This window comes from Triticum dicoccoides, chromosome 3A (assembly GCF_002162155.2).
Source record: "Triticum dicoccoides isolate Atlit2015 ecotype Zavitan chromosome 3A, WEW_v2.0, whole genome shotgun sequence".
In the NCBI taxonomy this organism is placed as follows: Eukaryota; Viridiplantae; Streptophyta; class Magnoliopsida; order Poales; family Poaceae; genus Triticum; species Triticum dicoccoides.
In genome coordinates, this window is record NC_041384.1 from 706653233 (window position 1) to 706678142 (window position 24910).

At 47.5% G+C, this 24910-nt stretch overlaps 1 protein-coding gene across 5 annotated transcripts; it reads right to left on the reverse strand.

The window, feature by feature from the left end:
• Window positions 1-22473: 22473 nt before the first annotated feature.
• LOC119273376 (dnaJ homolog subfamily B member 1-like) lies at window positions 22474-23943 on the reverse strand. Of its 5 annotated transcripts, none has more exons than XR_005134838.1 (4): window positions 23512-23943; window positions 23297-23364; window positions 23085-23206; window positions 22474-22881 (listed from the first exon to the last, which is right to left on the reverse strand). XR_005134838.1 is itself a non-coding variant. In XM_037554554.1 (4 exons), exons 1-4 carry the CDS (start codon window positions 23611-23613, stop codon window positions 22733-22735), a joined length of 369 nt encoding a protein of 122 aa, XP_037410451.1. In that variant the 5' UTR covers window positions 23614-23943; the 3' UTR covers window positions 22474-22732. The 5 variants fall into 5 exon arrangements, 2 of the variants coding, with proteins under 2 accessions (XP_037410451.1, XP_037410450.1); XR_005134840.1 differs by having other exon boundaries at window positions 23157-23213; XR_005134839.1 differs by having other exon boundaries at window positions 22474-22884; window positions 23157-23213; window positions 23512-23941.
• Between the last annotated feature and the right edge of the window lie 967 nt (window positions 23944-24910).

Genomic DNA, 24910 nt, shown 5'->3' on the forward strand with positions numbered 1-24910 from the left:
TGAAAATGTTACTATGGCCTGCCTTAGTGCAAATGAGGTTCACAAGCCTTCTGGTGATCCTCAAGACAAGCCTCACCCTCTGAAAATAAATTTAAGCACAAGAAGAAAATATCAAGAACTCTTCTGAAAATCACTCGAAATTCTAGACAGCTCAGAAAAATCTCATTCTTGGTGAGCTGCTAGATTTATTTGCAAACAACATAATGCAAAAAGAATCAATTCATTTTGACTTATGGTTGAAGAGTTATAGCTGTTTGAAGCTCTCTGGAAATGGATTGAATTTGAATTTAAATAAAACGGACTAGGGAGTGACGTTGAAGGCGTAAAGCCTCAGGGCGCCACCACTCGTATCGCTTCGCGCGCGTACTGATTGGCTGACTAGCGGGCCCCACTAGTTAGGTGAGAACGAGGGGAGAAGGAAACAGAGGGGGTTCGTGGCTTCACCGGAGCTCTTGCCGGCGACGAGGGCTCCTTGGCCAAAACGAGAGGGACGGATCGAGAGAGGGGGTGGAGGCGCACCTACCCGTACCCATAGCATAGCTAGGGGTGGTTGGACGGTGTCGGAATCGACCTCGCAAGCGCAAGCAGAGGGCGGTGGTCTCCGGAGATGAGGAAGACAGCGAGCAGAAGCAACTTCAAGGGCTCCAGGGGGACGGGGTGGCTTCACCGGAGAGAGGCGGAGGCCCTAGAAGGATCGCCCTGGCCTGGGAGGGGCTGGAGCTACCGCGACGACCAGAGAGGATCGCCGGCGAACTCGAGCTCGAGGACGGCGGCCCGCGGCCTGCCCGGCCGGGCTATGGTTTCCTACGCGCTTGTGGGGTGTGTGGGAGTGGTGGATGGTGCTCGAGGAGGCTGGGGGCGGCTCCATTTATAGGCGAGCGGAGTGGGAGGGTTCGGGCTCTGCCGGTGGACACCTGTCCACGGCGCCCGGCGATGAGCAGCGTCAGTGAGAGGGGGAGAAGGTGACGCAGCTCACGCGACGACTGTTGGCGAATGGGGACGAGCACAGGAACGAGGAGAAGGCGACGAGCACAGTGCGCACCGCACTGTTGGGTTGGCCGGACCATGCCCTTGCTCGCTGCGGTGAGCTCCGGCGTCGGCGAGTGCCAGGGGGAGTTAATGGCGTTGAGACGAGGATGGTGGCGAAGTTTGGCATGCTCGGGCAGACGAGGGAAGCGAGCATGCACGAACAGAGCGCTCGGCGGCACCCAGAGCGCGCTGACAAACATGCTGGCATCATGGACACGCGTGGTCGCCGCGTAAACTCCTCCCTTAGGCCGACCAACGTACAAATATCATGTCTGGCTTGATGTTCGTGGTAGTTTTGAGGATTACCACGCTTTGGTTTGGCTCCAGATGCAGTAGAGAAGATTTTACACGCTAGGTAAGTTTCTGATCGGTAACTTTGAGATGTTACTGAGGTCAAATGGCTTAGAGTTGGGGGCTGTGCTTTGGAGGCTAGCCATCATCTACCAAGGTGATGATGCACAAGAAAATTCAGGCACAATGGAGCAAGTAAAATGGTCGTTGCTGTAGAAACCACCATTTCTGTCTAGAACAGAAAATATTTTCTGTAGCAAAAATATTCCGAAAAGTGATGAAATAATTTTGCTCAGGAATGTGCCCTAGGGTTCAAAGAATATTTGGGAATTTTCTCAGATTTTTGTGGGCAAGAAAAATGAGGGTTGCTTTGGAGCTCATTTAACTAGCTAGGGTTTTAGAGAAGAAAAATGAATATGTTTCATTTAAGAAAAATATTTCCAAGATTATTTTGAGGTGGATCAGAAGGAGAATGATGATTAGAGAGGGGAATGGTGCACTTGGGTGAAAGCCAAGGGTACCCAAGTGTTTAAGTCCATATGAAAAGATTCAAAAACCCCAACTTTCAAAATAAATCCAAATGAAAATCAGGGAAATAAGAGAGGGCAAAAATCAGGCTGTCACAAACCTCCCCCACTTAGAATGAATCTCGTCCTAGAGATTCGGTCCTTGGGAAAACCACTCTGGATAATGAGCCCTTAGGAATTCTTCCCGCTCCCAATTTGATTCTGACTCTGTGTGATGTTCCCACTGAACTTTGTAAAATTTTCTTACTTTACTGCGAGTTACCCTTTCCATGTGATCCAAAATTCTAAACGGTCTTTCTTCATAGGTCAAATCATTTGACAATTCTACCTCACCCATAGAAGTCCTTTTCTCAGGCGGGGATATGCAACGTCTTAGTTGTGAAACATGAAACACGTTATGTACATCTGCCAATTCGGCGGGTAGTTCCACTAATATGCAACAGTACCTACTCGGGACATGACTGGAAATGGACCAATAAATCTGGGTGCCAATTTTCCACGGGTCTAAAATCTCTTGACTCCTTTCATAGGAGTGACTCGAAGGTATACGTGTTCTCCGAGTTCAAAATTGATCTGTCGGTGCTTTGCATCATAATAAATTTTCTGTCGAGATTTGGCCAATTGGAATCTATCTCTGATTTCCTTAACTTGTTTCTCAGCTTCCATCATGAGATATGTTCCGAAGATGCGGCTATCTCCAGTTTGAGACCAATTTAAAGGAGAGCGGCACTTACGGCCATACAGAGCTTCATACGGTGACATCTTTAGACTGGTCTGGAAGCTGTTGTTATAAGAAAACTCGGCATATGGCAAGCAATCTTCCCATTTAGGTCCTTGGGCTAAAGCACAGGCTCGCAACATGTCCTCGAGTATTTGGTTTACCCGCTGTGTCTGTCCATCCGTCTGAGGATGATAAGCAGTACTATATTTCAGTGTTGTCCCCAAGGCTTGATGGAGACGTGACCAAAAAGCGGAGGTAAATAGGGAACCTTGGTCAGAAGTGCTCGTTCGGGGTACTCCATGCAGACTGACTATTCTGGATACATACAGCTGTGCAAGTTGATCTGCTCGATGTCTGGTGCTGATCGAAATGAGGTGAGCAACCTTGGTTAAGGTGTCCACTATGACCCAGATTGCATCATTGCCTCGCTGAGTCTTAGGCAATCCCATAATGAAATCCATACAAACGTCATCCCATTTCCATTGCGAAACTAGCAGCAGCTGGAGAAGTCCAGCTGGCTTCTGATGCTCTGCCTTCACCTTGTTGCATATGTCGCAACAGGCCACAAAATAGGCAATGTCTTTCTTCATTCCATCCCACCAGAATATTTGTCTAAGGTCCTCATACATTTTCATACCTCCCGGGTGAATGGAATATGAGGATTCGTGTGCTTCCGACAGGATTTTCTTCTTTAAGTCCGGCTAATTGGGTACACAAATCCATCCACAGAATCGGAGGGTATCGAATTTGTCCTTGGAGAAATCCGGGGTCTGCTCTGCCATCGTGCTCTTGTCACGTTTTTGCAGCTTGATGTCAGCCGGCTGGGCCTTGCGGATCTCTTCCTCAAGTGTGGGGGTAACTTCCAAAATATTAGCGAGGCCAGCATCCACTATGACCAGGTTGAGCTGAGCGATCTCCTCTTGGAGTTTGGGAGGCAAGGATTTTGATATGACATTTAAGCTGACAGGCTTTCGACTGAGTGCATTGGCAACCACGTTGGCCTTACCAGGGTGATAATTTATTCCAATATCATAATCCATGACCAACTCTAGCCATCTTTGTTGACGGGGATTTAAATCCGACTGAGTAAATATGTATTTAAGACTTTTGTGATCGGTAAAAATTTAACACCTTTTTCCAATGAGGTAGTGTCTCCAAATTTTTACCGCATGAACCACCGCAGCCAATTCCAAATCATGAGTAGGATAATTTCCCTCGTGGGGTCATAGCTGTCGCGATGCATATGCTACTACCTTGTTGTCTTGCATAAGACGCAACCAAGGCCTTGCCTGGAGGCGTCACAATACACATCAAAGCTGCGATAAATGTTTGGGAGAGTCAATACAGGTGCGGTTGTCAGCCGTATCTTTAGCTCATTGAAACTTTTCTCACAGTCCTCCGTCCATTCAAACTTCTTATCCTTTTTGAGCAGCTCCATCATGGGTTTAGCAATCTTGGAAAACCCTTCAATGAAACGACGGTAATATCCAGCTAATCCGAGAAAACTCCGGATCTGCGTCACGGTCGTGGGCGGCAACCAATCGAGCACATCCTCTACTTTGCTCGGGTCCATGGCTATACCTTCGGCGGATAGTACATGTCCGAGAAACCCAACTTGTTTGAGCCAAAATTCTCATTTACTGAATTTGGCGTATAGATGATGGTCGCGGAGTCGTTGTAGCACTGCTCGGAGGTGATCCTTGTGCTCTTCTTCACCCTTGGAGTAAATGAGGATGTCATCGATGAAGACTACCACGAATTTGTCGAGGAAGTCCATGAATACTTTGTTCATCATATGCATGAAGAAAGCAAGGGCATTGGTGAGACTAAAGGACATCACTGTATATTCATAAAGACCGTACCGAGTAGTGAATGTGGTCTTAGGAATATCTTCCTTTTTAATCTTGAGCTGATGATATCCGGTCCGTAAATTGATCTTAGAGAATACCTTAGCCCCATTGAGCTGATCAAACAGATCATCAATCCATGGCAGCGGATATTTATTTTTGATGGTGACCTCATTCAGCTGGCGGTAATATACGCACATGCGGAGGTTGCCATCCTTTTTGTCCACGAAAATAGCAAGTGATCCCCATGGTGAAGAGCTAGGATGAATATATCCTTTTTGGAGCAGTTCATCAAGTTGTTTCTTTAGCTCCACTAATTCTGATTAGGGCATCCGGTAATACTTCTTGTATAATGGTGCAGTTCTGGGCACAAGGTCTATTGCAAATTCCAGCTCTCGATCTGGTGGCATGCCTGGCAGTACTTCTGGAAATACATTAGGGTACTCGCTAATCACAGGAATTAATTCCAACTCAGCCACAGCGGTGAAAACCAATTCTTGTTTGGGTATATTCTTGCGAGCATAGAATTTGGTAGTCTGTCCATTCAGATTAGTCAAAGTGACTTCTCATGTTGCGCAGTTTATGAAAACTTGATATTGGGTCAACCAATTCATACCCAATATAAAATCCAACTTTTCAGACTCAGTAATTATCAGAGAGGTTGGAAAGTAGACTCCGTTGATATTGATTTCCAGATCAAGGCAGACCAGATTGCTCTTGATTAGAGATCCCGGGGTTTGTACCAGCATACTTTTGCCCAAAAGCGTACAAGGAAATTTATTTTGGGCAGCAAAACTCCGAGAAATAAAAGAATGGGAAGCCCTAGAGTCAGATAAAATTACGGTAGGTATGTCATTAACAGAAAACATACCAATGACGACTTCGGGGTTCTCCTGGGCTTCATCGGCTGAGAGATGATGCACGTGCCCAGTAAAGTTTTGCTGGTTAGGGCATGACTCCATAAAGTTGACCTGTGGCCTGAATGGGGCATTAGCCTTGTTGTTCTTGGGGCATTGTCTGGCATAATGTCTGTTCTGCCCACAACTGAAGCAAGAATTATTGCGCTGACGCTCCTCGTGCACTGGGCTGGTCACGACATTCTTGACTTGAGTGGTGGTCTTGTTAACATTCTGTTGCCAATTGGGCTTGTATTCCACCTGAGTCTGCTGCCAGGTACAAGCCTTTTGCACAGGTTGCCCATCCTTCTTTGGCTCAAACTTACGCTTGTTGTCGTTGTTAACATGCCTACTATCTGATACAAGCTTGTGCTCCCGTTCAGCAATGAAAGCCTTGTTCACCAGACTTTGGAAATCTGGGAAATCAAACATACTGAGAGTACACCGGAGTTGCGGATTTAAGCCTCCAAGAAATCTGTCAATCTTCCTTTCTTCTGTGGCCACGTCATAAAGGGAGTAACTGGCTAGATGATTAAATTTTTGCAAATACTCACCCACCAACTGGCTTCCTTAGATGAGTGCAAGAAATTCACGCTGCTTGATCTTCATAACTCCAGTAGGGATATGATATTTCCGGAACTGATCCTTAAATTTTTCCCATGTGATTTCTTCTTTAGCCGGCCACATGGCTTTTGCATTTTCCCACCATATGGTAGCAGCGCCTTCAAGGTAATGAGTTGCAAATGGAACTTTATCATTTTCTTCAGTACGAGCAATCTCAAGCTTTTTCTCAATGGTACGCAACCAATCATCTGCATCCAATGGGTCAACAATCTGAATTAAACTGGGTGGCTTGGTCCTTTGAAAATCTAACAGCTTTGAGTAATGACCGTTCTGACTTCCATTCTGTCCAACCATAGCTTGCACACTTCTTAATATTTCAAGCAGATCATTGTTCCTTCTTTCCTCAAACATACGCAGAATTTGCTCGGTGGAGGGCGGATTTGGCGGTGTAGGCGGTGGCGGAACGTACGGCTCGGGAGAATGACCTGCCTGCCATGAGGATCGACGGACAGGAGTTCCCTCACGAACGTTGCTACTTCTGCCTCCTCGCATCATCCTATTGTCGATTTTTCCCAAGACAACGCAATTGAGATGAGAAACATCCAAGAATAAATTTGGGGGAAAGCCAGCAACAAATCCCGGAAGAAAACAAAAGAGCGAAGAAAATACGGCGAATAAAGTCCCAACATAATTATACATAGACTCATACATGAAAGATAAACAACATGACAGGTTCAACTACTATCATACATGCAACGAAACATCATGACTCGTACGGCTACATCCGTACATCATCCGGACGACTGCGAATACTCAGAGGTACTACTGCTCTGCTGGTGCTGCGGTGTCCTCCCCTGAAGCGGACTCGGATCCTGAACTGACGAGGTTAACGGAAACCTTCGGGTTAAAGATAACACGACAACACTGCATCGAGGGCTCTCCCTCAGGGGCAGGGGTAGGATGAAGCATCGAGGCTACAGGAGTAGTGATAAGTGAAACCCACTCGGCAGTAGTACTGAGAGGGTTCACCGCCGAGCTGCCCGAGCTACTCGGGGGAGTAACCGGTGAAACAGGGGAGCTAGAACTGGCTGGAATATAAGGAGTAAATCCCAGAGAAGATGGAGTAGTGGCAGATCTAGTAGTGACCAAAGCAGCGGCTAAAGCAGTACGGGCACGAGTCAGCTCTCGAGCCAGCTCGTGGATCAATAAATAGCTAGCAGTGACATAACGAGCAAGGTGGCTAGCAACACTATCAGACACCGGAACAATGATCTGGAAACGGACACGACCAGTGTCGTGCAGAGAGGGGTAGTAAAAGAAACCTGGGTGGTTCTGCATTCGGACCTCGTTGTAGCGAAGCTCGACAAGGACCTCGAATGCAGCAAACTGGATAGCCTGAGAAGCGGTAGAGGCGTAACCGCTCCGAGAAGTACAGGTGTAAGAGCCGGAATCGGAACTAGTGCGCAGAGTAACCACTGCGTGATACTCATACACTGAATCATCTAGACGCTTCCGGTACACACGATAGACTGGATCGTCTCCGAGGGGGTACAGCCGACGCCACACGTTGCGAAGGAGGTGTAGTGACGTGTACAACATCAGCTGCAACTGGCACGGATACGGCACCGGAGCCATCTACACTCACAACCATTAGTAGGTTAGCATAAAAATATAAATCAAGTGCATGCAATGCAACAACCAGCTACAATTGCTACCGACACTCAACTTAAACTCGTATCTAACGTCCAGTTATCACGTCGTAGTCTAGCATGGCCTATAGTCAGCGCGGCTCTGATACCAAGCGTTGTGGCACCCCGGCTCAGAGCGACCGGTTTACCCTGCATTGCTAACCCAGAGACCATGTCTTCTGGCAACACACAACATCTTGGTACAGAAAAACAATTGCTTTATTGATGCTAGCGGATCAGAATTTATATTACAACAGATGTCGAAGCCAAGCAGCACACACGGTGCGGCTGACAATATGTACATTATTTAGTGAACATAAAGGGGCCTCGATCATAATAACTACGCGTCAGCGGAACAACGTCGTAGCAGAAACTCCATAGCACAGGGACATCGATGTGGACACGATCTAGACTCGAGCAGCGCTCCTTTCCAATGCAACTTTCCTGAAATCTGGCATGACATGCCAGGTCAGTACATTGAATATACTTGCAAGCTCACAACAGGCATAATCATAATGACAAACAATATCATGATAATTAACCAGTTATTAATGCAATAATGTTCCAACATGCTGTGATCATGCTCTTGTGATAAATGTCCCTCAGGACCGACTTACCAACCGTGATCGTTCTCGGATCACAAACAAACCACCATCGTGGTCTTGACCAGAGTAACTCGTGATCCTTACGGCGATCACAACCACGACCAATATTTGGTCTCGAACATCTCAATGGCCTTTCCGCCATCATCAACAGTGCAAAGTTCATGACTTAGTGTGCAAGTTTATTAAACGTTGACTCATGGTGGGACCTACTACGAGGCGTCCGTGACCGTGGACTTGGTTATCGATAGATTATACACTCTGCAGAGGTAGCACACTGTACCCACACCACGGAACCCATGGCCTCACACTCCCATTCGGGTGGACAAACGGCATTCCGACGAAACCCTTCCATTGCCATGACACTCTCCCGGCCACTCCGACCCAATCCCCAACGGGCTAGTCCTGGGTGGCCCTGTGTCTACCAAAGACACAACGACCACCGGTGTGGCCAAAACGATCCCACTCGGGGACCCGGTACCATAATCTCAACAACGAGCACACAAGGTTATGCCTGCTTACCGGGCCAGGGTAAGCATGCCCATAACCTTCCCTAATTGGAGGCACCGACCAGAGGCATGTCAATGGACCGAATCAAGGCCTTCCCACAAAGGCAAATGTGGTTGCACTGGCAAAATCTCGATTCAGCGGCACCATGACCCAGTCAACGATATATTCAAGTTGAGTTATATTCAGGTTCAACTTAAAATAAAAATGACTGGTGTCATAGCATGCCATGAAATGCAATACTACACATGCATCACATATTAACGAAAATGACTGATGTCAACCATATTCACACTAAGCATAAGCATCAACAACTTATATTACTTTCCTGGACAGGGTAACTCTCACTTCAACAATATATTTTGCAGCAAGTATTATTATTTTCTCATGCAAGAAAATAACTTCGATTAAGTTCTCATATGCATAGCAAAAATTTACTATCATCACGAAAAGCAAATCCTAATTTCTTTACCAACCAAGTTAGGTTCAAACATTCTGTAGATGGCTAAACAAGTACTTAACAGAATATTTTCTAGCAAATTTAACTATTTTATTTATGCAAGAAAATAACTTTAAGTAATTAATCATATGCATAACAAATCATTTTATCATTACCACAAGTAGGCCTTAGCCTTTGTTTACCAACTAAACTAGTTCCAAACATTCTGTAAATAAAGCATAATGACTAACAAATACTTGACAGAATATAAATAACATAATAGTTATTTAAATGCATGGATTAATCATTTTATTCAAGTAAGAAAATCATCAATATTGAAATGACACCATGAAAATGTTGTCGTGGCTTGCCTTAGTGCAGATGAGGTTCACAAGCCTTCTGGTGATCCTCAAGACAAGGCTCACCCTCTGAAAATAAATTTAAGCACAAGAAGAAAATATCAAGATCTCTTCTGAAAATCACCAGAAATTCTAGACAGCTCAGAAAAATCTCATTTTTGGTGAGCTGTTAGATTTTTTCTCAAAGAACATAACGCAAAAAGAATCAATTCATTTTGACTTATGGTTGAAGAGTTATAGCTATTTGAAGCTCTCTCGAAATGGATTGAATTTGAATTTAAATAAAACAGACTAGGGGAGTGACATCGAAGGCGTAAAGCCTCAGGGCGCCTCCACTCGTACCGCTTCACGCGCGTACTGAGTGGCTGACTAGCGGGCCCCTCTAGTCAGGTGAGAAGGAGGGGAGAAGGAAACAGAAGGGGGTCGCGGCTTCACCGGAGCTCTTGCCGGCGACGAGGGCTCCTTGGCCAAAACGAGAGGGAGGGATCGAGAGAGGGGGTGGAGGCACACCTGCCCGTACCCGTAGCGTAGCTAGGGGTGGTCGGACGGTGTCGGAATCGACCTCGCAAGCGGAGGCAGAGGGCGGTGGTCTCCGGAGATGAGGAAGACGGTGAGCAGAGGCAACTTCAGGGGCTCCAGGGGGACGGGGTGGCTTCACCGGAGAGAGGCGGAGGCCTTGGAAGGATCGCCCTGGCCTGGGAGGGGCTAGAGCTACCGTGACGACCAGAGGGGATCGCCGGCGAGCTCGAGCTCGAGGACGGCGGCCCACGGCCTACCCAGCCGGGCTACGGTTTCCTACACGCTTGTGGGGTGTGTGGGAGTGGTGGATGGTGCTCGAGGAGGCTGGGGGCGGCTCCATTTATAGGCGAGCGGAGAGGGAGGGTTCGAGCTCCGCCGGTGGACACCTGTCCATGGCGCCCGGCGACGAGCGGCATCAGTGAGAGGGGGAGAAGGCGACGCAGCTCACGCGGCGACTGTTGGCGAACAGGGATGAGCACAGGAAAGAGGAGAAGGCGACGAGCACAGTGCGCACCACACTGTTGGGTTGGCCGGACCATACCCGTGCTCGCTGCGGTGAGCTGCGGCGTCGGCGAGCGCCAGGGGGGAGTTAATGGCATTGAGACGAGGATGGTGGCGAAGTTTGGCACGCTCGGGCAGACGAGCGAAGCGAGCACGCGCGAACAGAACGCTCGGCGGCACCTAGAGCGCGCCGACAAGCATGCTGGCATCGTGGACACGCGTGGTCACCGCGTGAACTCCTCCCTCAGGCCGACCAACGTCCAATGATCATGTCTAGCTTGATGTTCATGGTAGTTTTGAGGATTACCACGCTTTGGTTTGGCTCCATATGCAGTAGAGAAGATTTTACACGGCAGGTAAGTTTCTGATCAGTAACTTTGAGATCTTACTGAGGTCAAATGGCTGGGAGTTAGGGGCTGTGCTTTGGAGGCTAGCCATCATCTACCAAGGTGATGATGCACAAGAAAATTCAGGCACAATGTAGCAAGTAAAATGGTAGTTACTGTAGAAACCACCATTTCTGTCCAGAACAGAAAATATTTTTTGTAGCAAAAATATTCCAAAAAGTGATGAAATATTTTTGCTCAGGAAGGTGCCCTAGGGTTCAAAGAATATTTGGGAATTTTCTCAGATTTTTGTGGGCAAGAAAAATGAGGGTTGCTTTGGAGCTCATTGAACTAGCTAGGATTTTAGAGAAGAAAAATGAATATTTTTCACTTAAGAAAAATATTCCCAAGATTATTTTGAGGTGGATCAGGAGGGGAATGATGATTAGAGAGGGGAATGGTGCACTTGGGTGAAAGCCAAGGGTACCCAAGTGTTTAAGTCCATATGAAAAGATTCAAAAACCCCAACTTTCAAAATAAATCCAAATGAAAATCAGGCAAATAAGAGTGGGAAAAAATCAGGCTGTCATAGTTTAGCAGGGAGGTACCAAAGTAATCCAGGAGTGGATCACTGGACAGCGGTCAAGAACATCCTGAAATACCTCAAAATGACTAAGGATATGTTTCTCGTTTATGGAGGTGACAAAGAGCTTGTCGTAAATGGTTACGTCGATGCAAGCTTTGACACTAATCTGGATGACTCTAAGTCGCAAACCGGATACATATTTATATTGAATGGTGGAGCTGTCAGTTGGTGCAGTTTCAAGCAGAGCGTCATGGCGGGATCTACGTGTGAAGCGGAGTACATAGCTGCTTCGGAAGCAGCAAATTAATGAGTCTGGATGAAGGAGTTCATATCTGATCTAGGTGTAATACCTAGTGCATCGGGTCCAATGAAAATATTTTGTGACAATACTGGAGCAATAGCTTTGGCGAAGGAATCCGGATTTCACAAGAGAACCAAACACATCAAGAGACGCTTCAATTCCATCCGCGATCATGTCAAGGAGGGAGACATAGAGATTTGCAAAATACATACGGATATGAATGTTGCAGACCCATTGACTAAGCCTCTTCCACGAGCAAAACATGATCAGGACCAAGACTACATGGGTGTTAGAATCATTACTATGTAATCTAGATTATTGACTCTAGTGCAAGTGGGAGACTGAAGAAAATATGCCCTAGAGGCAATAATAAAGTTTTTATTTATATTTCCTTATATCATGATAAATGTTTATTATTCATGCTAGAATTGTATTAACCGGAAACTTAGTAAATTTGTGAATACATAGACAAACAGAATGTCCCTAGTGTGCCTCTACTAGACTAGCTCGTTAATCAAAGATGGTTAAGTTTCCTGATCATAGACATGTGTTGTCATTTGATCAACGGGATCACATCGTTAGAGAATGATGTGATGGACAAGACCCATCCGTTAGCTTAGCATAATGATCGTTTAGTTTTATTGTTATTGCTTTCTTCATGACTTATACATATTCCTCTGACTATGAGATTATGCAACTCCTGGATACCGAAGGAACACTTTGTGTGCTATCAAACGTCACAACGTAACTGGTGATTATAAAGATGATCTACAGGTATCTCCGATGGTGTTTTTTGAGTTGGCATAGATCGAGATTAGGATTTGTCACCCCGTGTATCGGAGAGGTATCCCTGGGCCCTCTCGGTAATGCACATCACTATAAGCCTTGCAAGCAATGTGACAAATGAGTTAGTTACGGGATGATGCATTACGGAACGAGTAAAGAGACTTGCCGGTAACGAGATTGAACTAGGTATGAAGATACCGACGATCGAATCTCACGCAAGTAACATACCAATGACAAAGGGAATAACGTATGTTGTTATGCAGTTTGACCGATAAAGATCTTCGTATAATATGCAGGAGCCAATATGAGCATCCAGGTTCTACTATTGTTTATTGACCAGAGATGTGTCTCAGTCATGTCTACATAGTTCTCGAACCCATAGGGTCAGCACGCTTAACGTTCAATGACGATTTGTATTATGAGTTATGTGATTTGATGACCGAAGTTTGTTCGGAGTCCCAGATGAGATCATGGATATGACGAGGGGTCTTGAAATGGTCGAGAGGTAAAGATTCATATATTGGAAGGTTGCATTCGGACATCGGAATGGTTCCGAGGGAATCGGGCATTTTTTCGGAGTACCGAGGGGTTACCGGAACCCCCCAGGGGAATATTGGGCCTACATGGGCCATAGGGGAGAGGGGAGGCAGCTTACAATGGGTGCCCGTGCCCCCTTCCTATAGGGAGTCCGAATTGGACTAGGGAGGGGGGCTCCCCTCCCCCCTTTCTTTCTCCTCTTCCTCTCCCTTCCCTCTTTCCCCCTCTCCAGGAAAGGAAAGGGAGTCCAACTAGGATTGGGAGTCCTAGTTGGACTCCCCTCTTTGGTGCGCCCCCTAGGCCGGCCGCCTCCTCCCCTCCTCCTTTATATACGGGGGAAGGGGCACCCCAAAGGCACAACAAGTCTTCTTTTAGCTGTGTGTGGTGCCCCCTCCACAGTTTAACACCTCGGTCATATCGTCGTAGTGCTTAGGCGAAGCCCTGCGCCGATAACTTCATCATCATCGTCGCCACACCGTCGTGCTGATGGAACTCTTCCTCGTCCTCAACTGGATCAAGAGCTCGAGGGACGTCATCGTGCTGAACGTGTGCTGAACACGGAGGTGCCGTATGTTCGGTACTTGGATCGGTTGGATCGTGAAGACGTTCGACTACATCAACCGCGTTACTAAATGCTTCCACTTCTAGTCTACAAGGGGACGTGGGCACACTTTTCCGTCTCGTTGCTATGCATCTCCTAGATAGATCTTGCGTGATCGTAGGAATTTTTTTTAAATACTGTGTTCCCCAACACCTTGAACTTCATGCAACAATGCATCAACGTGGATGGGTCTGCCCTTCATTGTTTAGTACATCGCGGCAACGCATTCGGGGTTATACAACGTGATGATCATCAAGTTGCAATATTGAGTGAATGAATGAATTGACCAACATATAGAGCAACAAGAAGCAAAACTTAGAGCAACTCTAATGGGGCGACCCATTTCCACCGTCCGCGTCCATTTGGGTTGGCGCGGACAAAAGTGACGGCCCAACGCGCCGACCCAAACTCAAATCGTATCCGCCCAGCGTCCGCACCGACCCATTTCCGGCGCAAAATTGCGCCTGGAATGCATCGGCGCAGATGTGAAGCGGACGCGCCGCGCGTCTCCTCGCCGTCCGCCGCGTCCCCACCTGGCGGCGGTCCAACTACGACGGTCAACATAATTTATGACAACCGCCCACCTTGGGCCCACGCGTCAGCGAAGGCGGTCGTCCTTTTTTAAGCCGGGCGTGCGGCGGGCCGCCCTCATCCACTACCACTCGTCCCCCGTCCCCATCTGGACACCCCTGCCCCCACGCCGGCGACAACCCTCGCCACCGCTAGCATGGGTTTCTTCTCCGGCATCGGTAGCAACCGCAAGGGCAAAGCCCCCGCCCGCCATTCCCCCTCCCTCCCTGTCCTCCCCGCGTCGGCGCGCGCTCCCCGTCAGAGGCAGCGCATCAACGTGCCGTTGCACCAGGCCGAGTGGCATTGGCACCACCGCGTGCCTCTGTCGTACCCGCATGTGACGCTGCCGCATGACTAGCATTTGGTTCCGGAGAGGATCCCAGTGCCGGCGGCGCCGCGGATGGCGAGGGCCCATGCGGAGGAGGTGCGGCGCCGGCGGGTGTTGCTGACGTCGGAGCAGCGCGTCGACCCGCACTTCGCCGTCGACTCGCCCAACTGGGCTTGATGGTTCGCCTTCGAGCACGAGGAGGCGAGGCGACGCGGCGTCCGCGGCGTCGACCACAGCCTGTCGCCGCCCGCGCTCGTCGTCCGCGATGAGGACCAGGAGGCCGAGGCCGCCTACCAGGCGACCATCAAGGAGAGCCAGGAGGAGGAGCGGTGGAGGGAGGCAGACGAGGCGGCTTTCGAGGATGCCATGGCAGAGGCCATGGCCCTCTCCGTGGCGGGCGATTGCGTCGTGCCGGCGGTGGCCCCGCCGTCCCCGCCCAAAGCAGAGCCGGAGGAGCCGGCCTACCTCGAGCGCTACTCCTGGACCGGAGTAGTGCGCGAGTGGGTCAGCGCTCCGTCGATCTGGCTCGGGGCGATGGAGAAGCAGGAGGTGGCCTACCTCGACCACTGGCGTCGCGTTCGGCTGGCCGAGGAGCGCCGGGAGGGCGAGCGCCTGCAGATGCTCGAGCGCGAGGCCGAAGAGGAGGCGCGCCAGGCCCAGGCAACAGCGGCGCAAGCAGCGGCGGCAAAGCCTGACATCACCGCCGTCTGGAACATGGCGTTCCCCTGGGCCAGCCCTGCGCCGACGTTGATCGACCTCACCGGTCCCGACGCATCCGCCGCCGACGACGAGGACGCCTAGGGCAGCGTGTCGTCTAGTTTTTAGTGTTTTAATTAATGTAGTGTGGACTTTCGCCAGCCTTCATAGCCGGCTTTTATGTTTAATTAAATGCATGTATTTATTTTCAAAATGCTTGCAATACTTTTTTTTTAGCGCGCCGACGAAATGGGTTGGGCCAGCGTTGGGCGCTCGCGCCGATCCAAATACAACGCCGGACATTAATGTCTGCCGGGTCGACCCAAACGGACAAAGAGCGGACAAAAAGCACCGTCCGTTTAGGTCGGCCCGTTAAAGTTGCTCTTAGGATTTTCATGATCCATGTGCGTGGTGGTCACGTGCGCAATTGCGCTGCAATACTTGACGATGGAGCATGAGATCGTGTACCATCGATGGTTAGCAACTTCACATTTTGATCATGGATTACGTGCAAGTTTGTAAGGTGCGAAGTGATTTTGGTCATGAAACCGAGGATGCACATTCTGCCAAAACACTGCGCGGCTGCGCCCCTTGCTTTATGGCCAGTTTGCGAGGAAGACAAGTCTGCCGACATGTAGGACATTTGGATGAGAGGAAACTTTTTCTCTTTTTTTTTTTTTGAGGAATGGATGAGAAGAAACTTTGGGACAAGATGTTCAAGGACGCCGTTGGTGCGAAGGTGACAGTTGTCCTGTGCGACGCATAGCATGGCATATATATTACTGTTGTGTGCCGTACGCGGTCCGTCGGTGTACCTAGCGAGCGATCCACTAGTTGTAGTTGACGACGGACGGACCACCACTAGTTGCACGCATGGTGTACGCATCGTGGATCTACCTACCGGCCGGCTACCTCTACATAGTTGTAGGAGTACTCTATCTATGATAGTAGGGCGCGCCGCTTGGTAGGTATGGCAGGGTCAGTCAGTGAGTCCATCGGCATCCCATGCGTACGAGTATTCACGTAGGGTAGGGTAGGGTAGGGTACACCGACCTGCATGTTCTCCTGTCCGTGATTCAATTGCATCGAGACAAGGCTCTCCACTCCACATCCACTCAATGCGATCGATGTGAGGCTGCATCTGCATGTGTGTGTGCGCGCTTCCCTTGCCGTCGGTCGTTCGGTCCCTACAAATGTATGTCATGTATGGGCAGTGGCGGAGCTTGGGATAAAATCATGGGGGGGCATTGGCTAGGAGGGGCAAACAAAATCACAATATGCTGATTTTTAGTGGAAAACTGGATCAAATACATAGGTATGCATGCAAAAAAATTCTTTGAGCTGGGGGGGCCACCGCCCAGGTTGGCCCCCATGAAGCTCCGCCACTGTGTATGGGACTGAGAACCAGATAGTCCATCCATCGGATCCAAAACGGATAGCTCAGATCAAGCATAATTAAGATGCACACAGTCAAACAAGGTCGGTCCTTTTACATAAATGAAAAATAAAAAAATACAAAGATTTTATTTTTAAGAGGTATCTTCATCTTTCAGATCTTTTTGTTGTTATCAACTAGCACATCATACTGGATTAACACTCTATACGTAGACTTCACTAAGAATTGCCCATTTTCATGGAGGTTTCATCGAAATACATCTGACCCATGTGAGAATTGCACCATGGACAACCGCTGAAACAGGATGTTTTAGGATTGGAGCACAATGTTGTATAGAGCTGGATATTGTTCCTGGAGTGTGGCATTTCCTAGCCACTTGTCCTCCCAGAATCTAATTTACGAGCCGTCCTTAATCAAAAAAAGAATAAATAGTTGAAAAATATTTCTTCATAGCCATTAGACCCGTCCCAAATGTGGAAACCCTCAGGCTTTCAGTATATTTGGGATACCACCTTGAAACCCACATATTTTCTCCTTAGGAGGGTTTGCCATACACCATCTTTTGTCAGTAATTTAAACAACCATTTGCCGAGGAGGACCTTGTTCTTAACCTCAAGGTCATCAATGCCCAACCCACCTTGGTCTTTGGGATGACAAACCACACTCCATTTAGTTAGTCGATATTTCTTTCTCTTGCTATCTCCTTGCCAAAAGAATCTTGATTGAAAGTAATCCAATCTATGTAAATCTCCTTTTGACAACTGGAAAAAAGAAATCATATATAGTATGATATAACTTAGTACTAAATTTATGAGGACCAATCGACCAACCTGTGAATATATGAAATGGGATGGTATGGCAGGATGAGGCATGCCATCCGATATCTCACGATGAACAACCTTAAACTTGAGACGCAAATACTAAGCATGGTTGTTCGTTTTAAAAACAAGGCGTTGAAATAAAAAAAATGCTAGAAAATGTATTATTTCAGTAAACAAATTTTTTATGTTTCTTTTTTATGAAACGAAAGAAATTTTTATGTCGCATTGATGTCGAAAAAAGAAAGACGTGACAATAACTAAACAAACACCCTTTCTTTATTTTTAAAAAAATGTATACCACCCCATACATCAGAAAATGCAAGATCATAGTACCAGATGTTGTCTGCGCTCAATATCTCGACAAAAATGCACATTATATAAACCTAAAAATTCATTTAAAAAACAAGGATATGAACCTGCGATGATTCCTTCTTCCTGACTTGTCATGACATCTGTAAAGGCATAAGTGGTGAAAAAAGAAAAAGAGAACGGAACAAACAACACTGTTGATGAGACACGTAAAGCGTGTTATCACAGGCCCGACATCAATTGACAATGTTTTTGCGAAAGAGAAACATGCATTGAGGAAGAGATTTAGTGACTACATAATTAATGCAAAATTCAAATTTGTTATGATTTTCCATATTTCTTTGGGAAATTTTCAAGTTTCGAAAATTTTAAGGATTTAGAAATTTCTTCGAGAACATTCAAGAAAAATGTCCGAGATTTTCAATTTTTGTTGGAGATTTCAGAATTTGTTCAGGACTTTTAAAAATGTTTAGAAATTTCAAATTTTGTTTTAAAATTTCAAAACATATTCGCAGTGTGAAAACAGGATTCGCGTTTTAATTAGAAAAACCGACTTAAAAAACTAAAAAAATAGAGCCGCTATGTTCCTTTTCTTGAGAAGAAATCTAATCCCTATGGTGTTGTCGCTACAGTTCTCTGTTGATAGGCCAGCCCACTCGGTGCCCGACTACTTTGACGCATGGAGCGTCAAATAGGGAGTCCCACGGTTAATGACCAAACGAGCACCCCTGTTCGCTGGTATTTCTCTGACCGCATTTCCCGTCGGTTTGGGAAGGTCAGGTTTTCCTTATTTAGCTCGTTTGTCGGTTTTAATTTACTTTTTTAGAGTTTTCTATGTTTTTTTTACTTTTCCCATTTCCTTTTTTGGCGTTTCACTTCCCTTTTTTATTTTCCCTTTTTTATTTATTATTTTTGAAATTCTTGATTCTTACACAATTAGTTTTTTTCAACTTCGTAAAATTTGGTAAAATTCGTGAATATTTTGAAATGCACCAACTTCATTAAAATTCAAGAGAATACTTTTAACTAATTAATTTTCTAAATTCTTATTTTTTTTCAAAAAACTCATGAGTAGTTTATTGGTTTCATTGACATTTATTCAAATCTTGAACTTCTTTGGATTTTCCATGCATTGTTTGAATTTATGACATTTATTAAATTTTGCAAACATTTTTTAAATTTGTGAACAGTTTTTCAATTTTTAGATCATTTTCCAAAGTTGTTTACAATTTTTAGATTTCACGCATTTTTTAATTTATGATTTTTTTCCTAATTTGTGTCCATTTTTTAGAAAAGAATAAGAAACACAAATGAAATAAGAAAAACAGGGCCCTCGCTCCTCGCATTGGGTTTAGGGTCTAGGGTCGCTTTCGACTGATGTGTCGTTCATGGCATTTGATCCCATCTCCGGCCAAGCTACATGTGGTTGTGCTTTTGGCGGGATTCTTGTTGTTCTGTTTCCACAGGGTCCACCCCTTCACGGAGCACAACCACTTCATTGGCTCCACCGATGGCTTCCTTGCTATTGATACCACCAATCATCGAAAAGGTCACACCTACAAGCTGATTACCCCTAGCTCAATGATGATGGTGGAACTCGAGGAGCTTGATACAATGTTATTTCTGAGATGTTTGAAATCCACCAGGTACTGATGCAGCCGGGCCTTGATGTCGATTGTCCCGTAGCTAGGACCAACGAAATTATTGTATTATCCCTTCACAGTCGTTGGAGATGGCTCCTCCCACATCTCCTCCTCCACCCACCTCCAACCACGCCAATAGCTCCCTCTAATCTACGACAATGGAGGGCCTTCTTCACTGGGATTTCTCCCCCAGTCTTGCACTCGAGGCTCGGGTGCGTGCAAAATTCGGATCCATGGTATACTCCCCTTGATTCTCCCAAGGAGTTCTTCTTCGTGGTTACTTTCTCTTCGGTCTCATTCCCTTTCTCTGAATAATTGGTGGGGGTTGCACTTCTGCAGTGGATGTTTACCATCTGGTTTACGTGTCAAGCATCTTACTGGTTCCCTGCAAAAAAAAGAACAATTCTTGAGCCTTTTCCAATCTTGGAGCCTCTCAAGAACAATTCTATTGGGTAATGCCATTGATTGGTACTTTCGTCCCATCTCCGATGGCCCAAGTCGATGGAGCGCAATTTCTTGGAGGCAGGGTAGTGAGCCCTGAATTTGATATATATCTTTAATGCTCTTTAAAGGTTTCGATTGTTTTAAAAAAATACCTATGTATACTCTCTATTTGTATGCAAAGTTTAATCAAATAATATGATAATTTGTAGGCTAATAGAAATGATTATGTACATGGTTCATATATTTGTACATGTTTTGTTATCATTTTTAGGTGTAGAAATAATATTTTCATTAAACATAAAATGCTACTTGAGACTCAGCCTGGTCTCCAAAGTCCAAACCCGCTTTTGGCGAGTGCACTGAGCTATCAAAAGTATATTTTGGGCAGGGGATAGTGTGAGTAATACTGTATTACCTCTGTAACTAAATATAATACGTTTTACAGTTCAAAACACAGCAAAAACATTTTTTTAAGTTGACACAAATTTTAGTCATTAAGAACATCTACAACCGGGCGCCCTATATCCATCTCATACTCCCGAGCAGGCCATCCAGTCACTGACCGGTCACAAAATACCAACCAAACCAGAGCTCTTAAAAGGGCCTCAAACGCTCGGGCTGACCAGCACCCCTCATATCCGTCCCAAATGTAGGGCGGATATGAGGCGGTCCGGGCACCCGGGCACGCCCGCCACATCAGCCCGGCCCACCATTGTCCCACCCCGACCCAACAAAACCCCGGTCCAGCAGAAACCCTAGCTCACTCCACTCCGCTCTCATCCCCTCCCCTTTCCGACGGTCCCATTTCCCCATTCTGTCAAATTCATAGCGTCGGCGACCATGTCCAGCACCGACAGCCACTTCGACGGCAGCTCCAAAGAAGAGGAGGAGCTGGTGCTCTGCATAGCGCTCGAGTGCTCGCGGGTCGATACGGGCGGCGGCGGCTTACCCGGGCACGCCCGCCACATCAGCCCGGCCAACCATTGTCCCACCCCGACCCCACAAAACCCCCGTACAACAGAAACCCTAGCTCACTCCGCTCTCATCTCCTCCCCTTTCCGACGGTCCCATTTCCCCATTCTGCCAAATTCATAGCGCCGGCGACCATGTCCAGTACCAACAGCCACTTCGACGGCAGCTCGAGAGAAAAGGAGGAGCTGGTGCTCTACATCGCCCTCGAGTGCTCGCGGGTCGATACGGGCGGCGACGGCTTCGGCTTCGGTGCGACACCCCCTGTCGCCCCTCGTGCCATCGCCGACCCTTCCAGCCGATCAGTGAGGCCTGCCAAATCTGCTCCTCCCGCCCGACGGCCTCCTCCACCTCCAGCCGATGCCCCGCGCGGGCTGTGCTAGGTTCTAGTGCCCCCTTAGCCAATGTCGCGGATGCGGACTCCAGAGTTGGAGGCACGAGCTGCCCGCCGCGAGAGGCAGAGGGCTAGGGAGATGGCGGGCGGGTCCGACGAGTCTGCACAGTCCGCCCGCCGCCATCGGGTGCTCGATGAGGAGGAACGTCTCTTCGAGTGGACGTGCCGCCGGTCACTGACTGAGGCGGAGACGAAGGCCCGGCGGCTCGGAGGCTCAACGCCAAGCAGCTCCGGCTCGGGAGGCGGCAGAGGCAGCGAGGGTGGCCAAACTCAAGTGTCAGCAAGATCGACTCGTCCGGTGCTTGCAAGGCTTCATCCTCGTCTCCGATTCCTCCTCCTCCGACGGGTTTGACGGCTCCGACGTGGACCCACCTCCTGCTGCAGACTCCTACAACTACGCCGGCGACCGGAAGGGCAAAGGGCCGGCGAGGAAGTGGTGGAAATCCGTCTTTATTTCAAGTTTTTAGTTGTAGTTTGAACTTGTCTACCGTATTATGTGTTTTATGTTGATCTTTGCTATCTTTTGATGATTCGGCTATGATCTTTTGATGAACCGATTGTGCATTTGTCTGTCCGCTCATGATGTACGTACTTCTTATCAATGTTGCATGGTTTAGTATGAAAATAGGGGATGAAATACGAGATACATGGGTGTGGAGACGCGGATATAAGGAGTGCCCGGTCAGTGCCCTCGGCGTTTGAGGAGCCGAATTTGTTGAGTCCGGCTATAGATGCTCTAACCGGCACACTTGTTTTTTTATTAATTGCAAGCAAAGTACTCGATGCTTTTAGGTTTCATCTGGCATTCCAGTAGGCATGCATGAGCGGATGACGCTTGAATAAATTTTTAGTGACTAGGCAATGCTAAGCTAGCTGAACATTCAACATTCTCCGTGGATGGATAGCAATAGCCTAGCATGACATGGCATCTGTTGTGCGCTTCTGTCTTGTGAGTTTTGCTAGGCAACACAACACAGGATGATCTATTCTGACGGATGAAATTAGCCACAGTCGCATCTCCACGTACGAATTTATGTTGACGAGTTTTATTAGCTAGTAAACCATACACATATGTACATTTACAGCTTTATCCGAATTTTTGAAGCCTAGAAATACTAATAGTTTCTGTAAAAGAAAGGCTACCTGAACCCGGTATCCGTACCCAATTTTGGCAAGTCGACTGAGCTATCAAAAGTATATTACGTATGAGCAGGGCGGAATGTGGATAGAATTGCTTATAGAGTACGTAGTACTTATTCTTTTGGAAAGATGTCACAAATGTTATTGAATTCACGCATAGTCGTATTAGAAATCACAATCACAAGCTAGGTGGAAAATCATAGTCTAGGCAGGTGTGGATGCATGACGCCTAAATAAATTTTTCATTTAGTGACTACTAGGCTATACGTATTATGCTACTCTAGCTGAACATTCAACATTAATTTGGGTCATTCTCCGTGGATAGCTAGCAATAGCCTAGCATGACATGATCTATTCTGACGGATGAAATCTCCACGACCACGCATGAAGATGATTCATTCATCTTGGGAGCCTACTTCCTGCCGGCGGCCCTTGTCTTGGAGGAGGAGGAGGAGGAGGAGGAGGAGTAGGCTGCGTCGGGCTTGAGGAAGAGCTCCTCGAACTGCTTGTGCAGATCGTCCGAGCTCTCGCCGTCGCCGTCTTCCTGCTGCATGCATGCATGGTATTAGTATTGGTATATATGGTGCTGAATAGCTCATAAGTACTCCCTCCGTTCCGAATTATTTGTCTTGGATTTGTCTAGATACGGAGGTATCTGACACTAAAATAAGTCTAGATACATTCGTATCTAGAAAAATACAAAACAAGTAATTCGGAACGGAGGAAGTAAGTAATAAGTGCTCAAACCTTCATGATATCTACTGGTATAACTATAAGCAGCAGCAGCAGCAGCAGCAGCGTGACTTGACTCTCACTTACGTGTGGGGGTGTGTGGTTCATGGCCTCCAGGATGTCTCCCAGTATGTCTCCTGCACCCTAATAAGTAAAATTAAAGCACCAACAAGAGGTGAACCAACCAACAATAATAAAGAAAGCAACATACATGCATAGATACATACCTCATTTGTCTGTCGCAGCTAGCCGGAGCCTCCACGCCGCCGGAGCCGCATTTGTCCGGGTGCCATTTCTGCAAAACGTACATCCCATTTACTTAACCAGCGGTACGTGAAACAGAGGAGCCAAGAAACAGAGGAAGGAATCATCTAATAACAATTTAACACAAGAGAAGAAGACGACGAAGAAGAGAGCTTAGAAGAGCAGAGGAGGGACGGACCATGGAGAGCTTCCTGTAGGCGCTGCGCAGCTCTGCGTCGGAGCAGTCGCTGGAGACGCCGAGCACGGCGTACAGGCCATCCTTGCCTCCGCAGCCGGCCATTGCAACCAACAACGACCTTACCTTGGATGCTCAGTCGCTTCCCTTCTTGTGTGGGTGTGGGTGTGGGTGTCTCTCTCTCTCTCTTGTCTGTCGCAGCTAGCGCATGGCCGCCTACTTATAGGCTGGACAGGAGGCAGGTCGCCGACGGCGGGGGCCGGGGGGGTGTATGTCTATGTCACCTCACCGTCCCCTTCCCGTCCGCCTCCTCGGTATCTTGCACCAGCAACCGGGCAGGCAGGCAGGCGGGGGCAGCCCAACTAGACATGATCGAGCAGCAACTTGGTGCTAGCTAGGCTAGGCTAGATTAGCTAGCCGCAGCCGCAGCTGCAGTACGTCCGGTCCGGCCCCCAGGCGATATTTTCTCCCGATGGCTGGGGATGTCAATGTGTGGCCGCGCTTGCTTGCTTACATCGGCATCGGCATCACTGCATCACCATGTGGCCATTGCGCATCTATCGCTGTTGGTGGCTGTGGTGCGGTTGCTGTCTGTCTCTCGAGCAGCATCGCATCCAACGGTTCTCTCTGGTAGCCGGACACCTGTTGCCGCCTGGTTCGTCACTCCCACTCAGACCCAGGTGAGTGAACCCTGTCCTAATTTGGGAACATGAGGCTGACCCTCTTATGGAAACAACAACAAGAAAAACAAGTAAATTATTAGGTAACGAGGGAGTGGGCAGGGGTCAACGAGGTCGGTATGGTGATATATGCTGGTCCCTCCCAAGGTGCAACGTATGCTACACCTCGTCCGAATATAAGAAAACAATTCTTCAGGTTCACTGAACATAGTGAGCGTATGTACGTATGCATGCATGCATGTGTGTTGCGCAACCGGCTTGCCCTCTTATCTTAGGCTGTAGGCAGGGTTACTTTTCTGTATTCCGACCGTACGTGTCCTGGGTGTGTTTCCAACCGACTCTATGCACCATCAAGGGTTTGTCTGGTATTGTCACTACCGCTTTTTTCGAAAAGGATTGTCACCACTAACTTATGCCTCGTGAGCTATATTAATTATTACTAGTGGCATCTGACACACTTCCTCCGTTCTTGAAAGAGTGTACTTCTAATTTTATTGGAGGATCAAACTATCTTAGAGTTTGACTGAGTTTGTGGAAAATTATATCAATGCTTGTGAAACCAAATAGGTATATCAGGAAAATATCTTTCCCTAATAATAAAGCACGGGTTGAGTCTGTCGGCTTCACCGTCGCGGTGTTTTTACAAAAGCGTCCCTCTTATTTTAGGTATTTAACCTGCAGTCATACTCATAAGTCAGCCCGAACCGGTACGAGGAGAGAAA